Here is a 22833-nt window from a genome sequence, read left to right on the forward strand (position 1 = left end):
TCTAACTGGCGCAGATTAACACGCTTACATCAGAGCCATGAACACACAGACCTTCACTGACTCATGCCTTATAACCCGGCTTTAGTGCCAAAACACAAGAATCACATTTTTGGATTGTACTCAGTGTACAAACTGAGTGCTGACATCAAAGTCATGTATTAAGTCCAAGAAGGTGACCTGAGGCGACATTACATGAAATCCTTAATCCTGATTGGCTAATTGCCTTGTCAGAGGCGGGACCTTGGTTTAAAACAAATATATTTAAAAGGCTGTGAGTAGCTTTGTTGATAAGAAAATATAAAACCATCAACATTTGCTGGTGGCTGGACAGAACAATTTCAATATTTCATGACAAAGTTGTAGAAAGGCATCAATCCATCATAAATTGAAACCAATGTCTCTGTGCACTGTCATACTGTCAAAAATATTGGTTCTGTTTGTCCAGAAAAATGAATTCATTGCTTGCTACTTGCTTTTTTCAGATTTCTTTTGAAATTGGTGTTCCTTTTTATGAATCCTTGAGAGTCAAGCTTGGAGGATTTATACGGTGCAAGTTTTCTGTGTTTTTTTTTCCACTCAAAGGTTAAAATTTGGGCCATGTCCACACGTAGCTGGGTATCTGGGAAATGACATATTTTTTATACGTTTAGGCCTGTCATCCACACATGAAATGCAGTTTTACAGCATTAAAAACTATGTTTTTTGAAAACTCTGGCCAAGGAGAAGATTTTGGAAAAATTTCATGATTTTGTGTCCACACTGGGAAACAGAGTTTTTGGTTCTCAAACGTCACAACTGAATGACAAGGGTTCATTCTGATTGGCTGGCACATGTTTCACGTCTGAAAAACACTGCCAAATATGGGTTTGGCATGCTTTGAGCTGTACATTTTGTGGATTTGACCGGTGCGTTTGGACAACAGTTGTCTTTAAATCTAATGAGGGGAGGATATTAGTTTTTAAAAATACCCAGCTACCTGTGCACAAGGCCTTGAACATGGAAGTAAGCATTATTCTTTTTAGTTTCAGTTTTTAAATATGAATATGACACAATTACTGAAAACAAAAATGGTAATTTAATGCATTTTATTTGTATTTTGTACTTAATTGTGTTTAATTTCTCCTGCTCAAATCTTTACTCTCCATTCTTAACCATGGTCTGATCCTCTTGAATCAACATCCTGTGAGGACACCCAAGGCCATAAACAAGTGCCTTTACAACCATTTAGCCCCAGTGAAGAATCACAGATCTGCAAATTAAAACAGCTATAAAAAAGCACTTCATACACAAAAAGGCCTAAATGGAAAAAGTGTCAATCAAAATGACTGAATAATTAATCAAAAAACAGTATTTTTCTACTTTTATGGTTAATAACAATAATAATAAACAAACATGGGATCAGGATTCACACACAGAGTGTGTCCTGAACCCTCCATCAGCTGGTATCTTGGTCTTGTCATTATCCTATCAGGCATAAGCCTGAGGCAGTGTGTGGCTAAAACATTGTTGTGTTTGGCAGAGGGGGGGTGTCTGTCGCGTGTGGGTACATGTGTTTGTGTGATCGTGTCTTGAAGCCTTGGGCAAAATGGCAACAGAAAAGACTTGTTAGATTCAAACAGAGGATCGGTGTGTGCTGTGCAACTATAGGGGCTCAGAAAAGAGCAATTAAGACCTCATTCTAACACGAACCTGACCTTAGTTTTGCATTAACCATATTTTCGTGAGGTGAATGTTTCTGTAAACCTTTCTCCCTGATGAGATGAAAAAAAAAAAAAGGGCACGCTGTGTTTTTGAAGCTGCATTTCTTCTGTTATTGTTCATTTCACAAACCTGTGAGACTGTTGTGTTAAAGAAAGGAACAGCACAGATTTAAAAGATTATTACCGGCAGTAACAATAAGCTCAGCTTGCTTCTACCCAGAAGCTAAATAACAAAAAGTATGTGCGAAAAGAGAAACTGAGTGCCTCTAAGTGTTAATGTGACATGTTAAAACACCCTTTAAACATCTTTTCACATTTATCAAACACACATCAGGAACAGCTTACACAACCTTACATGTCACACTGAAGGCTCTGCTCGCCTTCATCTCAGATTGACAACCCTGCCATATGTTGCAAATTCACCTCTTGAGTGTCTGCGAGCCTCTCAGAGAGCTTGTTTGTGTGCTCACCTGAGCGTGTTTATGTGGTGTGTAGTGCAGCTCTGTTTGTGAGAGGGTTTAATTCGTAAACATAAAGTTGCAGCTGCGCCGCAATACGCGAAGCCTGCACAGCTGGGAATTATTATGAGGACAATTTAATATCGACAAAGAGGAAATAGCAAATTAAGATCGTAGTTTAGCTGTGTGGCTGAAACGTGCTTCAGATGTTTGAGTGTGTGTTTTAAAAACAGACATGTCTGGCGTCTACAAGGGGATTGATGTGATGCGTCTCTGACTCTATCGACCTGAGCAGCAGCTTTATGCTCTTCACTTGTAAATGGGTAGCAGAGGTGCGGACAGACACCCAAGGGTCCTACTGAAATGCTTAAGAGGAAGGGGCTTTCCTTTCACTGGCGCATCCCCAAGCTAACAACTGAGCAGTAATTTGTCCTCTCACAGGGGACGCATAAAAACCAGAGCCCTAAATTCTTCGCAGTGATGGAAAAAGTGAAGAAGGAACAAAAAGCCCAAATACTTTATCTCCCCCTCTAACTGAAAGTTATTACATTTTCTGAATGGTATGACTGTCTAATGGTTAGCATATGTGGGTCTGTGTGTGCGCAGAGAGAGCAGTAGTTGAGGCTAAGTTAATAGCACAAGCAGAGGGGGAACTGGGAACCCTTGGCTTATAAAGGATACTTGTTTCCCCGCCGCGCTGAAAACCAGATGTTGATAAAGAGACATAGAGGGAGAAGAGAAGACAGATGGGCAAGAAATTACCGCCATTCGGAGCCAAACATCTTGAAACATCTGCAAAAAAATTTCAGACCTTACAAGGGGAGATGGATTTATACTCTCTCCTGGATTTTTTTATTGCACCGTGAGAGCTCCTCTCCCTCCTCTGCCCCGCACCTACTCTCTGTGTTACAGGGCTAAAGAGTTTCGCCACAATATGGAACTGTTTAAGTCTTGGGGGGGAGTCAGATTCTTACACTAAAGACTTTATTATGCAGGAAGAGACAAACACAGAAGAGCTGTAAAACTTCAAAATCTGTTATCAGGCTGATTATCTGGATATGAAACACGAGAGATGTCGAGGTGCATCGTAACACAGACACCAGTGTGTGAACACATCCTTGACATGTACAAGAAAAAAAACATAAATCACATCATATTACTAAAGAGAGGAGTTTGGTTACTATGGAGACACATCATCCACGCTGCTATGAAACGCGCAGCTGAGGATGACATGTCCATATGGTGAGAGGACGACAGAGGGGAGGAACAGATGCTTTGATGAAAGGGCTGTCAATCGCAAATCCATAAGAGCAGCTGGGGTCATGAATGTATAGAAGATGATTGTACAGACATATAAATATATATTGGGATAGATAGATACATCCCACAGATGTAAACTGGTTTACTTCTCTCTCATCTTCATACCGCACTCCATCTTTTTCTATTGGCTTTTTATCTCTTACACACACTACTTGATGACAGACAGCTCTTCAAATCACCATTTGTTCAATACTCAGCCTCACATCTACCTCCACCTCCATTCTTTCAATTTAACCATTTTCTGCACAAAAACCAAGAATTCTTTTTTATCCCCATGTGAAAAAAACAGTCACTGTGGTAATACTAAACATCTTCCGGTTTTATTTTTTTTCTGAGGTGGAAATTCCATCAAATATCATTTTTGTCTAAATACAACAGGCTGTAATTTTGTTCCCAGCTAAGACTGCATCGACTGTGAGCGCACAAACACTTCGCAGGGTGGCTAGCAGCAATCCAGATGACTAAAGGCTGAGTGAGGTTGTGGAGGAGGGAGCCGCTGTGGACAGGATGCTGTAGAAGTTAAACAAAATGAGGCTTTTACTCGGCCCCATTTTGGGAAAATGGACCACCTCCTTCCATTTCTTTTACGTAACCCCCTACTGGCTCCCTTGCCTCATTTCTTCTTTCTCTTTGCGGCAATTTCCCCAAAATGGCCCTTCCTCAAAATAATTGACACCGCGTTTATCATCCAAGGCACCTGCTGTCGGTTTGACAACAAGACAATGGGACGGCGCAAGCGACCGTCGTCTCATTGTCCCGTCTCCCTGTTTGTCTGTGGCACTAACTGACAACAGCTGGAAGCCCTCTCGTTCTACAATACCCATCATGCAAGTCAAATCCAAGCACAAAAGAAAAGGGCCTTATTATTTGGCTGCAGTGGTGTGATTTTAAGCAGCAAGGACAGGAAACAATGATTCAGTTGTGTCTGCTGATGGAAGATTAAAGGCCCAGATCAAGTGGAAGTGTTAACATCAACGTACATCTTAAAAGCAGATTTCTGTTTGCAGCTTTGCACTCATAATCTGACACACACTGACAGTTTGTGAACAAACACATCTTATATCTCAGCACACACATCCTTCTCCTCCTCCGCCTCTTCTTCTTCTTCTTCTCTCGCTGTAATTGACTGAACACATCAATACTCGGAGGGAAAAAAACAGAGGGTCCACTGTCTGCATCTATTGATCCGTGCCTCTCTCCTCCTCTGCTCTCTCCCTGTCTGCTGATCTTAATTACACTTCTTTTTACCAGGCGAGTCGGGGCTCCACTCCCGCCGCTGCCCTTTTCATAAAGTGTACGGTCCAAATCCATACATCAAAATTAATGAGAGAGAACCGAGCTGTAAATCAAAAATAGAGGGGTTATCCAGACTGATCAGCTCAGATAGTGATCGTAAATTATGTCTGCTTAAAAAAAACGTGTGAAAAGAGAATTATTTTCACATGCTCATGCAGATCAACCCTAACAATGCTGAATTTTTATGGAGGAAGCAACCTCGGTGGAGGTGATTAAAAGCGCTAAAGCGTGACAGCGCTGAGGTGAAGCTCCCCCCGCGCCTCTCTTCCTCACCCATTTCCTCTTTCTTTGTCTCTTTCTTTGTCAATTTGTCTGATTTTCTGCCTGCCTGTTTGTTTGCTTTAAAGAGCTGTCTGACTGCGCCCACCCCTCCACCTCACCCTCTCTGTCTCTGTCTCTCACACACACAAACACGCTCAAGCACACACACATTCACACACACAAGGACAAAAAAATCGAGTTTTATGGTTGGGTTTTATGGACTGGTAGCAAAGCAAGGCGGTCTATTCCCTAACAATCGTCCTCTCATGAACTGGGGAGCAAAAAAAGGCTCCTAATCGCACAGTTTCACAGCTCATACTCGCCATCAATCAAACTTGTCTGTGAGCCCTCAGCATCTGTGTGTGACGTGTGTGTGGTTGTGTGTGTGTTACATCCCAAACCTTTATAAACAAAAGCCATTAGAGACAGCTGTGCAGAAATCACACACTTCCTTTACATGCAATCCTCCGTACTCAAACGTACACACTGTATACAGTCCCACACACACACACACACACACACACACTTCCTCTGCCACCCCTGTGCTCCTTTCTCCTTCCTCTGTCTAATTTTAAAATGTAAATGAGGTGACAGGTGAATATCGAGGAGCTGTGCGATAACGGGTAACATCTTCACTCTGCCACACTATCGCTGCTCCACATCACCAAGAAGTGCCCATTCAATATTGTTACCTTTGGCAGAGTGCAAGGAGAAACACACTCATGTGTGTGTCCTTTTGTGTTCATTAGACACAGCGCATAGACACCTGCATGTGCACTCACTCACTCTCTCTCTCTCACACACACACACACACAGTCACAGAATTACATCCAGAGGCTTATCTTTTGGAATAAGAAAAGGGGCTTGTCAGGATGGCACATTGTGTGTGTGTGTCTGTGTGTGTGCGTGTGTGTGAGGGGAAGGCAATGTGCATTAGGGCGATTACAATATCAGCCGACTCCAGATGGAGGCAGGAAAATAAACAGTGGGAGAGAGAGAGAGGGGAAAGACATCATGAGAAGCAGCCTAAGAGAGAGAGACTCTGAGTGTGTGTGTGTGTGCGTGTGTGTGTGTGGCGGCCTGCTTGTGTGCGATACAGTTGGAGAAAGTGAAGTTAATTAGCAACTCAATCCCGGTCTATATACAGAGAGAACTGAGAGGGCAATGAGCGTGTGTGTGTGTCTCTGTGTGTGTGTCTATCTGTGAGGCCCTGAACTGTGATGTAGATAAAGTTAGCTGTCTTCCCAAACAACTGAAAAACTACATTTCCCAGCTGTCTGTCGTTAACGACACAGCTAACACAGCTGTCTGTATGTGTGTGATTGCTTCTGCAGAGGTGAAGAAAGGAAGTTGGATTCAGTTTCATCATGGAGCAGACATATCATAAAGATGATTTCTTAACGCTCAGATAGTTTCTTAAACGGCTCAGATCCATAAAAACCTACGAAGAATTAACAGAATCCATGAAACCTGACAAAGTGTCAGACCGTGCCCTGTTGGCCTCTTCTTCTCTCAGCCTTATAAGTCTCATGTTATCTGGAGTAAAAACACGAACAGGGCCAATAAAATCAGTTTGTAGTGCTCACTGTTGACTTTGACATTAAATAAGCCCCTGTAAAGGCCAGCTCACTGCTACAATAAAACAAAGATCTCTAGCAGAGAGGGTGCGCACACACACACACACACACACCATGCATATACAGCAACCTTGCACACACACATATATACGTGCGAGTCCTTTTATACCTCTGCTGCTCTTTCATGGGTGATGAAATTCAATAAGCAGTGAAGAGAACTGCCCTCTCGCTGATAACCATCAATGGGCCTATCGATCTACAAGGGAATGCGTGTATGAAGGTGCGCTCGCACACACACACACACACACACACACACACACACACACACACACACACACACACACACACACACACACACACACACACACACTGTGATTTCATCTATAATTCACTCTGGGACTTGGTAAGAGACAGCACTGAATAATCAGAACAGATCTATACATCTTAAAGGAGTACATGGATCAGTGGTTTAGTATCCTATTCCACTGCTGACATTTGCCCTCCCTGAATGTATGTCTTCAGATGAAGCCTGTACGCATTTACACAAGATAATCTTTACACTACTCTCGTTGTACATATTCATGATCTCTCTGATATTTATTGACCTCAGTGCTCTAACCAAGTCTAGGAGTGTTCGAAACTTTTCAACTTTTTCTTGCTATTTCCAAATCGTTGCAGCTCTTTATGCTCCTACAGAACCGATACTTATTCTACGCAGAGAATTACACAGTGAGGAAAACTTTCCAACTTCAGAATCAATCTGTTGACCACTTAATTTATTCATAAGGTGCTAGATCAAAGGAAAGGTTATCTTTTTTTTTTCTTACTAAGACCCAACATAAATCCACTGACCAGCATATGTTTGGTAACAGTTGTTAAAAATACTTGGGCATGTCCAGCACTCCTTTGACTCCAGACATTCATCTTCTATGTGATTGGAGCATCATAAGATAAATCTGTTACCTCCGTAGAGACTGAGGTTAAAGAATTGCACAAGAACTAAACATTACTTGGGATGGCAGTAATGCTAAAATGATCATTATGTGTGTATGAAGAATATGCCAAAGCTACATAGTTTGGGGAACCAGTTAGGCTACCCAGGTTTGAAAAAGTTTTGATGCCCCCAGATCAACAGGCACCAACCCTCTTGTAGGAATGGGTACTGAATTAGGTACTTTGAGAAGTACTGATCGAATTCCATCTGTAGTATCTAGTACTGATCCACATAAAATCAAATTGTATGTTTAGGCACCCAACAGCATCCTTGTGGGGACTGTGGGGGAGTGGAAGAGTAGGCAATTTTCCATGCTGGACATGAGCACAGTATTGCAAGTTTATATATTGAAGAATAAATATGTTAAATTGGAAAAACTTTGAGATTTTTTAATTAAACAAATCAATATTTATTACAAAATAAATAAACATAAGTACATAAAATTGGTACCATTGAGTACCGATACAGATTGCCAGGTACTGGGCATGGGTACTGTATTGTTTGAAGTGTGTAAGATACCCATCCCTACCCTCTAGTGAGACCAGGCTCATTGTTAGACCGCCATCTGACCAGAAATGATAAGAAACTTTACAAAACACCAACTTGCTGAACAAAATACGTGTTTATCTCATCATGCTGGGCCACAAGCCATCTCAAACTGACTCAGATACTCTCAAACATGGCATGGCATGCAACTCTAGCAATTCTACTTTTGTGTCTCAAGCCTGTACCCCACTGCTGTAAGAATAATCGTTCTGGTGCCTATCCATGAAAGAGAGCCTTACAGCTGATCCAGAAACACACACAGAGGCATTTCATGATGGAGGCGGTGTATTAACTCTGTTGAGTCATCATCACTTATCCACAGTTCCAGCGAACCTGGACAGCATCCAAACGTCTGTGTGTCATACTTAAAAGAAGTGCTTTGTAATTACATCACAGCACTAAAGCCAAAACGTTACTAGAGGGGGATGTATCAGTGTTTTTTACCCTCTGAAATAATAGTAATTCATTGTTTGAGGCTATGATCTAAAAGCTGTATTTGGATTCGATATAAACCACTAGAAAGCTATTATCTGGAGTGAGCATCAAAAAGCACTGGGCCACAAGAAACAATGAAAAATAATCAGCTAAAGTGTGTGTCATCTGCATGCCACATTGTGTCACTATGCAGACGATGACACACACTATTTTTCAGAATAACTTTTTTTTCAAACCAGCCAACCAGAGCAATGTCAGTGTTTGTGTGTTTCTGCACCTGTTTTTGAGCGTGTGTGTGTGAAGGCGAGAATAAAATGGTTGCCATCATTTTTGCAAGGCCACTTCTGTTGTCTGTGAGCAGCGGTCTGATGCATTTGACCCTATAGCCTGTGAGCCGGGGGAGGGAGGGTGAGGGAGAACAGGTGTGAGGCAGGCTGGTGGCTGGGCAGATGGCCCCTGGAAGAGCTGGCTGATGCTGCGGCGTCAAGACCGCAGAGAGTTAGCGGCTAACGCTCATACAACTCTGTTTATACAGCGGGGCACGGATGTAGGCTGGTCACGCACACGTGTGTGAGTGACCACACACACACTCACGCACACACACAGATAACCTGCAAACAGCACTTATCATTTACTCTCCCTCCCTTCACCAGCTTTGTTTACCTTTCATTTACTCCTCTTTCTCTCCTTCTCTTTCTTTATCTCTGCAAACACACACACTCCAGGTAATGGTATTTTCAGTCAAGTCACTGCTTTAATGGAAGTCCTATTGGTTTGGGAATGGGAAAATAAACTACATATGGCTAAATAAATAACAGAATAACAGGCAGGCTAACCGATTAAAACAAAATGATCATTGTAATAAAAAATAATAATAATAATAATAATTTTCTGACAAAAATGAATAAAAAAACTCAGCATTCAAAATATTTTTGCTGGTATTTTTGTAGCCAATTAAAACAGATTAAGTCTTTGAAAAATAGCCATACACAATCATTTTATCCACACTTTGACTGCATATAAGGGTCACTGTAAAAAAAGATTTAACAATCACAATCTTAGAGGCGTTCAGAGCGCTGCATGAAACCATTCGGAATGCGTAAAAATTGCCCAAAAGCCCTGCAGGTCTCCAGAAGATATTTTCCTCCCTCTATAATCCGAGCCGTGAGAAACAGCCGGGGCATGAACAGCAGGTTGTGCCCCGGCAGTCTCCCTTCCTGCTCCCTAACCCACATGTATGTCTACTTTCTTCCTCTGTTTGGGGTAACGCACTCCCACTGGTGCAAAATATAGCGCATACCCTTTAATTTTAACCTTACACAACCCCTTTAAAAAAAGATTTAGTTTTTCTATTTCTTCCCCGTCTCGGTTGTGTGAGGATGACAAAGTCGCAGCAGGAGGAGATGGAAACTTCACATGGATTTGAGAAGATGCGTTTGACAGTTGTGACTGAGCTCCGGATGATGTTTTTTTTTTTTTTATTAATGCAAAACCTGAAATGCAAAGTCTGTCTGAAAAGAGAGAGGAGAGTAGAGGAGGGGAGAGGGAAAGTCTCTCCATCCAAAAAGGTCTCTTGGAAAATCAGTCGCTCTATCTCGCACTAGAATCAATGTGAAGAGTTGGATTTGAAACGGCAGAGTGAGCAAGGATTGAAAGTTTCAGTAAAACCAGACTTCTCCGTTTATTCACCTGGTGTTTGAAAAACCCGCGTGGCACATTCTTGTCAACATGTCGCTGAGGAGCAATGATACAAGCCTGGCTAAAAATAATAAAGCAGGTGACCATGCATCCTGGAGATTATCAGCTGATGACAGAGGGGTTTTGACAGTCCCAGAACTTTAAGTGGCTTGTTGCCCGAGAGCATCTCTCCATGCAGGGTCACAGCTCTTGCACTGCTTTTTTTATGGAGTCGGATACAGCTGTAAGTTACAGCCAATGTTTCAACAAACTGAAGCAGTATTCAATGAAGACCCTATACACCAGTTCCTACCTGTTCCTCTAATGTGCGAGTCATTTTACATCTGTTTGATAAACACGTGTGCGTAAAATGTTTGGATTTTCAGTGCATCTGTCTCTGTCTTTTCTTAAAAGATAGGCTGGACAAAAACACAAGAATTACTTTTAACGCTCAGTTACCTCCCGTTTGAATATAACATAACATCAGCAGTTACTGTTACACACAGCAACACGCATTGTTCGCTCCTGCAACAGATTTCTCATCGCGGGATGTTTTGGACAATAAAATACATCCCAATAAAACTGAAATCAGGATCATGTCCACGCATATGGAGGGAGCTCCTTTAATTCACCTCTGTGGCTCCATGCTCCAAACACATCCTGTGTTCACTTAACATTACAAATGTGAAACAAAGCACAAATTTTGAATTTTACAACGACTCGGTTGCTATTTAGTTGATTCCCTTCCGTACGCACAACACACAGCAAATGCGTAAATATTAAAAATAAATAATAACCAGAGCAAGAGAGAAGCCACTTACACTGAAAAGAGGCAGAAATTCCCACCATGCGGCACGTTGATGTGAGAGGGCTAAATAATTTCCAGTCCTTTTCACTCCGCGCGAGGTCCTCTCGAAGATCCGCTGGAAACGGGAAGACGAAACCTGCAGAGTCCAGATAGCTGAACAGGCGCTACTTCCAGAGGGTTGAAAATGTGATTCAAACTCCGACAAAAGAAGAGGAGGAGGGACAGCTCACTGTCTGCTGATCATTCAGAGGGGGAGAGTCCGGATGGGAGAGCCAGGAGTCTCGTAAAGGCGCAGGGCAGGGAAAGGAGGAGAGATGATGGAGAGGGAGGATGCAGAAGAGCGCAGAGCACTCGTCCCGATCCTCTGCTCGTCTTTTCGCACTTAATTCAAAAATCCGTCAGACGTAGATTCTGTCTCGGGAAGAGAAATCGCTTTTTAAAGATGACAAAAAAATCATCCGTACACCCTCGTGATCGGGCTCCTTGGTTTCTGCTTCTCCGCTGGTGTGGGGATGAGGAGTAGCGGCGCTCTGCCTCCAGTCGGCGGTGCGCAGCAGAGCCAGGTGGCGGTGGGCGGGACTGAAGCGCTGCTGAAGAGGAGGAGGAGGCGGCGACTGGGCAGCAGGCAGCATCTGTGTGTCCTAAAACAGGTTGGAAAATGCAGGGTCAGGTCAAGTCGAAGTGTTTTGTACTGTGCCAGTGGGTGCTGAAGCTTTTTCACGTCAAGGGCTTAGATTATATTCAAGGTGTTAGGACCCAGGGAGTGAGACAATAAGTATCATTACAGATCAGGGATTAGATGAAGTTTTCATCAAGTCTTTCTCATTCAAAGAAACATCATACTGGAGGATAATATGAACTTGTCCCTTAACTTTGGTAGCCTTGTGAAAAGAGTTATAACCAGTAATCAAAACTCTAACAACCATCACTTTAATTCACCCAATGACAAAGTTAATGAACTTTTTCTTGCTTGAGACCCCTGGACTGTCCCCATGGACCCTTGTTAGTCCCCAAGCTGCATTTTACAATAAACTCTTGCATTAAAAAGCAGTATATGTGATGCTTGTCTTCACTCTCCCTCTCTAACACACACACACACGCACACACACACGCACACGCACACACATAAACACATTCACAGACAAGAGCACTGTGTCTCTCCTTCAGCTGAAAAAGGCATAGGCCTGCAGTAACCCAAGGCAAACACTTTCCCCAGACCATCTGGAAGTCATCTCGCCTGCAGAGCCAGTGAAAGCTCAGAGCAGACGCTGCGTTTACAACTCGCTGATACCAACCGGTCCTCTTGAACTGCATGGGTGAATATGTCATGCACCAAAGCCTGCACATAACGTTTCATAAATGAAAACACTCAACTCTGGTACATTGTGCAACACACTAAATAGCAACAGAAGAAACTTTTAGAGCTTTTGGAAAAGTGATATGAAACAATAGATTATTATGTGACGTGATGTTGTGCTTTAAGAGCAGTGTGATATCATATAACACAACATGGCACCATACAATTGGATGAGACGTGTGATGACTCAGTTTGATTTCAAACCAAGTTAAAAGATATGTTATGATAGGATATGATATGATACCATCTGCTTTTGCTCAGTGGAGTCATTATTGCTCAATCTGAGAGAGGTGGTTCAATCCCAGCTCTGTGCAGTCACAGGGGGAAGTGCCCTTGAGCAAGACACTGAACCTGATATTGAATGAAATTAGCTCATACTGATGGTCCCATGATATAGCAGCCCCCACCATCACTGTGTGAATGCGGTGTGAATGGTTAAATGTGACTCGCAGTGAAAAAGAGTAAAACGTGATGTGATGATATACATATGACATCATAAGACTTCTAACGCACAATGTGAAACAGTTAATTGGTTTTTCAGGGAAGTATTTGTTGGATTTAAATGCTGCACGTTTAACAGAATGATGGTGTCAGAACGTTTGAAAAACTTTTCTTCTTTCAGAGAAATGTTCATCATTCATATCACTAGAATGTATTATTTTTATACATAGACCATGTTAAAGAGACCCCTCAAGATATATGCCTGATTGTAATCCACACTTTAAAAGGAGATTATCAGCACTAACACAGGTTATTTCAAAATGCTACCTTGTAGCTTCCTAAGCAGGACTGGACTGATTTACGGCACCGACCAACAAAGTTTATAAGTGAGAAGAGAGATCTGTGTTTTTCTCTGCTGAAAACAGTTTGATTAGTTTCGTAGTGACAGTGGACACAGGAGCCTAAATGTCAGACAGAAAAAAGACAGAAGAGCAGAAGAAAGCTAAAAGGGAGAGTGATACAGCCCAAGCTAAAGGCTAAAAGGGCTAAGTTGTTTGTGATGTTTATTCTAACCCACATGCAGCAGTTATTCTGCAGTGGTCTGTTCAAACTTGAGAGTCAATCAATAAAATGAAGAGTGAGGTTACGTTAGCTCTGCTTGGTAGAAGAATGGAAGGACATGACCAGGATTCACATACATTACATGCTGCAGACAAGTGTCAGAGCACCGGGCTGCCAGTCGCGCTACATGGACTGCTCCAACACTGCTGCTCAAACTGACCGTTTGCTTGTTTTAACATTAGCCTACAGATACGTTGTAGCACCAGGCTTCTAGTAACTAAAAGCCGGCTACTAAGTACTAACCTACTTACAACGTTTGCTTGTTGTCACGTTTCAAACAACAGCACTATGTAACTGTACTGATAAATACCTTACCTTGTTGCGTTGTATCCGGTAAAAAATTTGCTCTAAAACAAACACACACCTTTTAAAAAGCAACATCTTAATGACAGTGTACGTGGCGAGGCAGTCTAATTAAAAAAGATCCACCTCATAGCATCTTTAATAGAAAAAAAAACTTCACAGAGTGGGATAATTAGCAGGTTGACAGTACGTGCTACTTAAAATAAAAACAGCTGATTAGTTTTTTTCTCTTCTCAAATCCAATGACTTTTACAGCTTGAAAAGTAATCTTTTGGTATAGACTACGATGCAATTTTTCAGAACCTAGAGATTCGACAATTGTTAATTACAAAGATAAGGAGCGTATCTGAATCTTTTCTCTTTTCTGTCTTAAATATACTTGTTGAAAATCTTTTTTGTGCATAATCATAAGCAGAACAGTATCAGTTTACTTTCAGGCCATAGTTGTCTGATATCAGATCTAATGGAGACATCTTTTTTTGCAGGATCTTTTACTTTATGTAAATTGAATATGCTTAATGATGTACAATGTGCTTTTAGTAATATATTATATTTTTCTAACTTCAGTCTACTTTATCCAGTTGATGGGGTAACACCATAAGATTGCATATCACCCCCTGCTTTATTCTGTTGTGCTATATATGTAACACATTCGGCAGATTGTTAGCACACCATCAGCATGGAGCTCATTGTTCTCTCAATGCAATCTCTGTGGGGAAAAGATGATGCCATTAATGGCAATTGTTTGCAACACTGCCATTGTGCATTTCTCTCTTTTACTCCATCCTCCCCTCTCTCTCCCTCTCTGTCTCTCATCTCCCGCCTGTCTCTCCCTGACTGGAGTGAGTTGCATTGTGTTCTCAAACGGGAATATGGGTAGATATAGTCTGTGGCACTCTCACAAGCACAGAGCAAGGACTCTGTGCTCTACTTCCATTTTGCAGTCTGAGTCCTTTTGTCAGCCTGTGACAAAGACACAGATACAGCAGGGAGAAGGTGAGGGATGGTATGGAGGTAGGAAATATTGATAAGAAGAGAAAGGGAAAAAATGAGACGTAATTCACATGAAATCAGGGAACAGAGAAGAGAAGGAGTTTGTGGTGAGCACTCGCCTGAATCAGACTCGAGATAGGTAAACTGACATGGTCAAGAAAAAAAAAAAAAAAAACCCAGAAGGCCTGTGAGGATGCCGTCACTCCTCGCCCATTCGTTCCCTGAGAGCAACTTCTCTCATGACAATCACAACGAAACATCTTGACGGCCGGAGGCACGGGGATAGGCGTTGAGGAAACCTGCAAGGGAAAAGAGAATAGGGCAATGATCCGTGTGTGTGTGTGTGTGTGTGTGTGTGTGTGTGTGTCCCGTGATAACGGTGCATGAGAGCAGGAAACACACAGTGCCTGTTTTTGCTGCAGGGGTTCCTGGAAGTCAGCCGCCCAGTGTGATCGGGGACATATACACACACACACAAAGGAGCACACACACACACGGTAGGACACACACAACACACAGGATACCTCGCCTCTGAAAGGGAAAAACATGCTGCGTCTGATACATGTGGACACAGACAAGCAGACTTCCTGCATTTTCCCACCTACTGGGCGGCCACCTGTGACACAGTCTCACACAAGCACACACACACTCTCTCACACACAGACACACTCATATTACATTCACAGGGACAATGCCAGAATGAGACAAGTATAAGTTAGGAGTTGACAGTAAACAAGTGCCATTCAAACTCCTGTTATTATCTGGCTTTACATCAAGGGCGCCTCAGGCCTTCAGTCAACCATCAACATCACCAACAACACTGGTTACAGAGGCAACTGTAAACGAATGGGACAGCTAATTAAATGTAACACACTTAGTGAGGTATCTCATCGTATCACCAACCTGATGCTTCCCCCAGTCTATCTGCTCACATTCAAAGCACTAACCAACATTTTCTTTCCATTTCCCATTACATAACCCAGTTACCTGAGCACCTGTTGTCTTTCTCATTAGCTTAGCTGTTTATGTTCATTTATTTATTTTTAAGAAATTCCTTTACTGTGCAACACAATATTTATGACTCCACCTGTCTGGTTTTTGGATGCCTTCTAATTAGGGATGCCCCGATCCGATTACGTGATCGGATCGGGATGGGGGGGAGACAGAATCGGAAAAAGCCTGGGGCCTTAGTTCTTGTTTTTAATTAAAATGTGTATAATAGAACATCATCATTCATTTTAGAATATAACTTTATTTGTCATTATAACAAGTACAACGATATTGCAAACAAGGAATTGCAACCTTATTGTCACACACATACAAGGTTATCTTGTGGTGCGCCACTGAGAAGCTTTATTTTTATTTTGTTGATCCAACGCTGGACTAAGTGGTATCCATGTTGGCTAGAATGATACCTTCATTTAAATAAAATTTAAAAAACTCAAAGGACAACTTGTAGGAGTTTTTTCTTTTATTTTTTCCTAATGCATCGCTGAAAGGTCGGATCAGGAAATATCGGGATCGGCAGATACTCAAAATAAAAAAATCGAAATTGGATCGGGAGAAAAAAAAAGGTGATCGGGACATCCCTACTTCTAATAGTTAAACTAAATGTGAGTTGACAGTAAACGACCTGGCAGGGCAAGTTTTTTAGTGGCAGTAAAAACTATACCAGTTTCAGGACCAGCACCTTGTCCACTGCTTGTGCCGTCTCTTAGACCTTTATAACTGCCACCTACAAGCTGAAGTATGCAAGAACAACCTGCAAGGTTGGTGGCCTGCAGAAAGTTTTCAGACAAGCTCAGGTGGTTATGTTTTCTGTTTTAGAATTTTTTTATTGCCATCATGTCTTAGCATCTGGTTCAAATCTTGTATATTCGACCAAAGAATGACAACATTTTACATTTTCTGTAAGTGATGTGGTGTCAGAAAAAATGTGTCTCCCAATTATGTGTAAATAAACAAGTAAATAAATAAATAATTTTAGAAAGCTGTTTACAATACAAATACACAAATATATGCATCACAATTATTTAATGTAATTGGAAGTAACACTAAAGTAACATGGATCTGTGTTGCAAAAATTCATCTATTTTATCTTCATCAAGATCTCTTCCTTTTTTCCTTAAGTATTGAACATCTTTAGGTCAGACAAACAAATTAATTGTATGAAGTGAAAAAAGATAATATTGGAGGGAAAGAGAAGAAGAGTCAAATAACAAAGAAGGGAGAAAGAAAACAAAACAAAACCAAAAAAAGGGGGAAACTCAACAAAAACACGAGGTTTGTATGGTGCTCCCTTTGGTGACTCTCAGCCCTTTTGTCATAAGCCAACATTTTTAGGTTTGCTCATGTGGAAATATAATGGTTGTGAAAGAACCTTTGTTGTGTTTGCTTAATAAGTGAGAAAAAGTACCTACATTTGCGATGTTACATGATATGAACAGAAATTAAAATTCTGATTGACCAGGTAAGTAGATACCCTAAAATGGTCAGAGTGAGCACCTAAAAAAAAACAACAACAACAACAACAAAAAAAAAACACAGTGAATACATACTGTATGTGTGCTATGGGCCCCACTCCTTACAGAGACAACTAATAATAAAATAATTCAGAACTTTAAGAGAAAGCTTATTCATTTTGTTTCCAATAGCTGGTGCACCTTTGATAAAAGCAGACTGTTGTCCCACGGACTGAAATTTGGCAAACAAGCATTTAGATGAGATTTGGCTAAATTCAAGTCAAATGTAGGGGTTTCGAATCTGCTCAGCTTTTAGGGGGCTGCCATGGAACCAGTGTTGGGTGTAACGAGTTACAAAGTAACGCGTTACAGTAACATGACTACTTTTGGGGGTTAAAAGTAGTGTAACGTGTTACTACTCAGTAATGAAACGTAGTTCCTTTTTCAGTTGGGAATTTTTCTGAATGACTTTTCCGAAAATAATAGTATACATAGAAAGGAATATTACAATCTCTGGTCTACATGTGCTGCCATGATCAAAGAGAATAATCAATGGGACATGTGCAGAAAAACTGAGCATCCTGTGATTTATCAAAGAGTTTTTCGTTCACTTTTTGGAATAACTCTGTATTGCGAGTTTTTCGTCCGTCCAGTTTTGAAATTATGTTCATTTCTTTCAAAGTTTGGATCAAAAACAAACTTTCTGCAGCAGTTTGGTGCTGACGGCTCGCCGCCATTTTTGAAAATTGAGGAATGTCTCTAGTTGCGTCTTACGTCATATCTGAGCATGTGCTGAAAGAACACACCCTATGTAGATACATGATACCTCAATCGGTTTGGGGAAAGGAATATTCCACCCTGTGAAACCGATTTAATATCCATTCGGATCGGCACTTTTCTTTCAGAATGAGGTGTGTACAAAGGTTAAATTCTTTCAGCTTGAGCAAATAAACCAAATGCAAGTGGAATATTTGGGTCCATGTATATGTGGCTACTGCCTTGGCTGTGCGCATGCGTAATAGTCACGGGCTCTCATTCCACACTGAGGCTGGAACTAGCAATAGCATGCAGAGAGCAGTCAGTCATTATGGTATTATTGCTTTTCTTGTCAAGTGCTCTGTGGCATTTTTCAAAATGAAGAGCCCAAAAGAAATACCTGTTATGTCTTCCATAGTAGAGCTTTATGTCGGCCTATACACATTTAGAAATGAGATGGGGTTCTGCCCAAAGTCGAGCACTATAAAAGTCACATAAAAGTAATGGGTAATGTAAAAAGTTTCTTTTCATAGAGGGTAACTAAGTAAAGTAAGGGAATACTTATTCTAGAAGTAATATGTTACAAGCAAACACTACTTTTTAAAAGTAACTTTCCCAACACTGCATGGAACCTACATTTGAGTAAAGTTGTGTGTCAGATCCATCAAGTTAAATAAAAAAGAAAAAAATAGAAAGAAAAAAAATGATTAACACCACACCAATTAATGTGCACTGTGTAAATGTCTTGTTTGGCAGCTGATTACAATCAGAATAAGTAAATGAATCTGATAAATCTGCATTGAAGAAATGAATGAATGTGTTGCAGTAGCAGACAGGCAGTGTCAGACTGTCTGGGAAGAATCACAACCTTATTAAAAGCTTGTCCAAGGTTAACCTGTGCCAGTTCCCAAATTGAAAGACTCAAAGTTTTGTGTGTCCTCTAGTTTAACATCTGGAAGATTTGGAGGTAGTTAGCTTGAACTATTTCTTCCACACTTTGTGACTTCTTAAGACTCACTGTCATATGCACTGAGCTGAATAAAAAAGCTACACTCTGTCACAAAATATTCAAATATTTAAATTTGGCATGCATTATTCCTGAACTCCCATAGCAAGTCTAAAAAAAGCAATAAATTAAACCCAACGTTCAAACAAAATCCCTCACATTGATTTGATAGAGATGGATTCTGAGGGATTGTGGGAGGGAGGAATAGAGACAGAGCTGCATGATGGGATAGCAGCTGCAGTGCAGCATCTTATGCAGGTACGGCGTCTGGAGAGGGATCGTGCACACGCTGGGGTATTAAGGAATTCAACCCACCGTCTGGCTCATAGCAAAGGAGAAGAACTAAGTGGGCGACAAACTGACAACCTCGCCTTTCTTCCAGGAGAATGTAAATGAGTTGCTCTGACTTAAAAAGAAAAAAAAAACTGGCTAAATATCCTGACAGCATGCAAACATGTCAGACAATGACTTTCAAACCATACAGTGGAAGGTCTTCTTGTGTCAAAGATATTATTGGATGGATTCCTTGTCTAATTATATGCCATTATGACTAACCCAAAGAATTTAAATTTAATGAAGCCTTTATATTATTTCATGAGTGGTAAAAAGTCAGAGATAGGGCTGTCCTTACTTCACTGTCTGTAGATCAGATCCCACAAAAATAGATGTATACATCTATCATTGTTGCTGTGCTGGGGCCTGGGGGGTATCCCACAATCCTTTGAGGTTGTATGTGCATTTGATATGAACAGGTGAAAAACACATCACCCCGCTCTCTTTCTAGTTGATCCTCTATTCCTTTTGGTGATGAAAAGACAAAGAGGAAAAACTGACAGGCACAATGTGAGAAATGTTCTGTTGCTCTCTTCCTCAGCCGGTCTGGCAGAAACTTCTTTTTTCTACCAGGAGAGCACAACCTCTGAAAGTTGAGTCTTGATTTTACAACAGGGATGATGTGAAGCAAATTAATTTACCAAGACAGGACTGTATTTTAACAACTGGAATTCTACTCAGTCGCTGGGATCCTTTACAACACATCTCTGAGGGTTTTCCAAGTGCGTTGGCTAACCAGGAAACCAGGTATACTTTATATTCTTGGGATTTTATTTCTACAACATTGTTGCCACATGACATTAACTTTCATATGCACATTTTAAAATGAACATGAGCTAACACCAGACTTATACTTTCACCTGAATCTGAAGCAACATATTTATGGAAAAACAACACAGGCATTCCCTCTTCTGTGAAGCTTTTGCCCTTTGTAACAACACCTCTTGTTGCTTCCATTTGACGGCTGGGCTAATCCCTTTGTTATAATGTCACCAGGCTGATGAATCATCATCGTTCTGAGTCTCTCAATGTCGGGGAAACAAATGTACAGTGGAATTCGATTGATGAAACTACTCATCAGCTCAGAAAGTAATTAACAACCTAGAATTCTTCCTTTGTCTTCGGAGACAAAACTGTGTACTTGACTCTCTGTTTCCACCAACTCAAGAGCACACTTTCTGTTTATTCTCGTCACACAAGGACTCGTTTAGTGCCTTCAGATGTATGAGTAATAGAATGACAAACATTACATTTATTAACATTTCACAAGTGTGTCACAAACATTGGTAACAAATTACCTTTACTTTTTCGACACTCAGTGCTCTTCGGTGCAAAATACAGAATTCAGTTAAATCAGATAATGTGGAGGCCTGACTACTGGACTCTGAAAATGTGTGTGTTGTATTATTACCAAACCTTTTCCAATGAAGTTAAAAAAAAAAAAAAAAAAAAAAGCTCAATCCTTGACTCATTGTCATGGTACCCTGAATTCTGGACTTGGAGTTTGAGTTTTAAAGCTTGGTTTATGCTTGACCTGTTCGTGAGGTCTGTGTGGCTGTGTAGCTTTTGTGCAGATGAATGACAATTTTCGCATCATCACTAAAAATGTCTGTGTCACGCACCTCTGAAAACTTCTTACTTCAGTGTCTTCTTCTGCATGGATCTCTTTTCCGCATGGATGTTAGAAACCAGAGCTCCTAGTGTCTAAAGTACAAAAAAATCCTGGCTTTTAATCTGATTCACCACACAGAGATCACCATAACTGTGTGATGAACAAATTCCTGGCATGAAATTATGCCCAAACTTGGCAGAGAAGAGCAAAACAATGTTGAAAATCGGGATGCATTGATCCAACTTTTCTGGTCCTGATATCAGTACTAATACCTGGGCTTTGGTTATCAACTGATACTGATACCAATCGGATACCAGTGCCAAATTACAACCTGCCTGCCCACTGTGGAATGAGACTGGTACTGTTTTGGGTAAAAGGCAAAAAATTAGTCTAGATTGAGTTACTGACGTTAATATTTATTTAATCTTTAAAATGCTTGAATGTTGGTACAAACATTGCTTCAGAACATGCAGAAAACAACTATTCAATGGTAAACCTTTAAAACCCTGTACACTGGTAATGCAGCAAAACACACAGAAAGTGCATCAGAGGTAACATTACAAATCAAGTAGCAGAGAGCACCGGTGGAAAAAAGAAAAGAAAAAGAAAGCATAGTGCTGGTTGCCTGGATCGGCACCATGGATGGGCCCCTTTCTACTGATACCTGATCCAGCTTTGAGGGGCTCAGATCGATACATAACACCAGTAATAGTAACAGGCATTGCTGCATCTCTTGTTGCAAACAGTGTAAACGACTTCTTCAACTCTTGTTTAGTACTGTAGTAGACGTGCATTTGTGATACACCGAAACCCTGCATTTTGTGAACAGACACTGCGTGGAGTGTTATACTACGCATCACATTTTCATGCTTCATGTCCGTGTGGAAAGCGTAATCCAGCCTTTATTGTCAGGCCATATGACTCGACTTGGACACCTCCCCTGGTGATGTGGACTTGAAGTCTTTGATCATAGATTAACATTTAACACATTCATCCAAACAAAACGTCAGAGTTCACATCTTTGTGATTCATTCTTGGGCTTAATTTGTAGACTTTCCAAAATACATCATAGCCAGTCAGTTAATGAAAGATTTTCCATACTTAAGGTAAATATTTGCTAATGAAATGAAGCTAAGAGGGCTTCTCCCCATGGCAGCCTGGAATACGGACCAAACTTCATGTAAGGGTATAGAGCAGGGATGTCCAACTCGTGCCATGGAGGGCCAAGAGGCTGCAGGTTTTCTTTCCAACCAAGAACTCCACCAGCTGATTCCACTGATTAGCCCCTGCTCTCTGCTTGAAGGTGAGGTAATCAGTGGAATCAGCTGGTGGAGTTCTTGGTTGGAAAGAAAACCTGCAGCCTCTTGGCCCTCCATGGCACGAGTTGGACATCCCTGGTATAGAGGAAACCCTTAAACCTCAGGTGGTGAATTTAAAAAAATAATGCTACTTATAGGATAAGATAAATAAGAAAAGACAAAAGGGAACAGAGAGTAGAAAAGCAAGGAACAAAGACATTCATTATGAGAGGGAAAGAGAAAAGATTCAGAGGAAAGTGTTATCAAAGAGGTTGTGAATTAAATACCACAGCGAGCGTGGAACCATGCCTGCATACTGATGTGGTTGTGAAACAATATAGATGTGCGATAGCTCCCAAAGGTTGCTGTGATTGGCGGCGATGCTCCTGGTCCCATCCATCATCATCACCCACGTTGCTATACCTTCGCTTGCGGACCTGACTTCCCAACTTCCCCCAAATCATTGGCCAGATGGCCCTCGCCAATGCTCGCCTGCTTTACACACCTGATATGAAGCTATCCGTCATCTGATAACGACCGAGCTTTGGCGGTCCCCCAGCTGGGGCCTCTGCTGCAGCA

General features: G+C 41.2%; 1 protein-coding gene across 4 annotated transcripts in view; it reads right to left on the reverse strand.

Moving 5' to 3' along the window:
- runx1t1 (RUNX1 partner transcriptional co-repressor 1) overlaps positions 1 to 11602 on the reverse strand; it is a 71457-nt gene extending 59855 nt beyond the window's left edge. For all 4 annotated transcript variants that reach the window (XM_074686967.1, XM_074686965.1, XM_074686966.1 and 1 more), the window contains exon 1: positions 11086 to 11602. In XM_074686967.1, coding sequence (XP_074543068.1) covers positions 11086 to 11113 — 28 coding nt within the window. In that variant the 5' untranslated portion in view covers positions 11114 to 11602. The remainder of the gene's footprint in view (positions 1 to 11085) is intronic.
- Positions 11603 to 22833: the final 11231 nt, after the last annotated feature.

The sequence above is a fragment of the Halichoeres trimaculatus genome, unplaced genomic scaffold (assembly GCF_033239565.1).
Source record: "Halichoeres trimaculatus isolate MK-OKI-2021-1 unplaced genomic scaffold, fHalTri1.1 fHalTri1_scaffold_14, whole genome shotgun sequence".
Classification (NCBI taxonomy): Eukaryota; Metazoa; Chordata; class Actinopteri; order Labriformes; family Labridae; genus Halichoeres; species Halichoeres trimaculatus.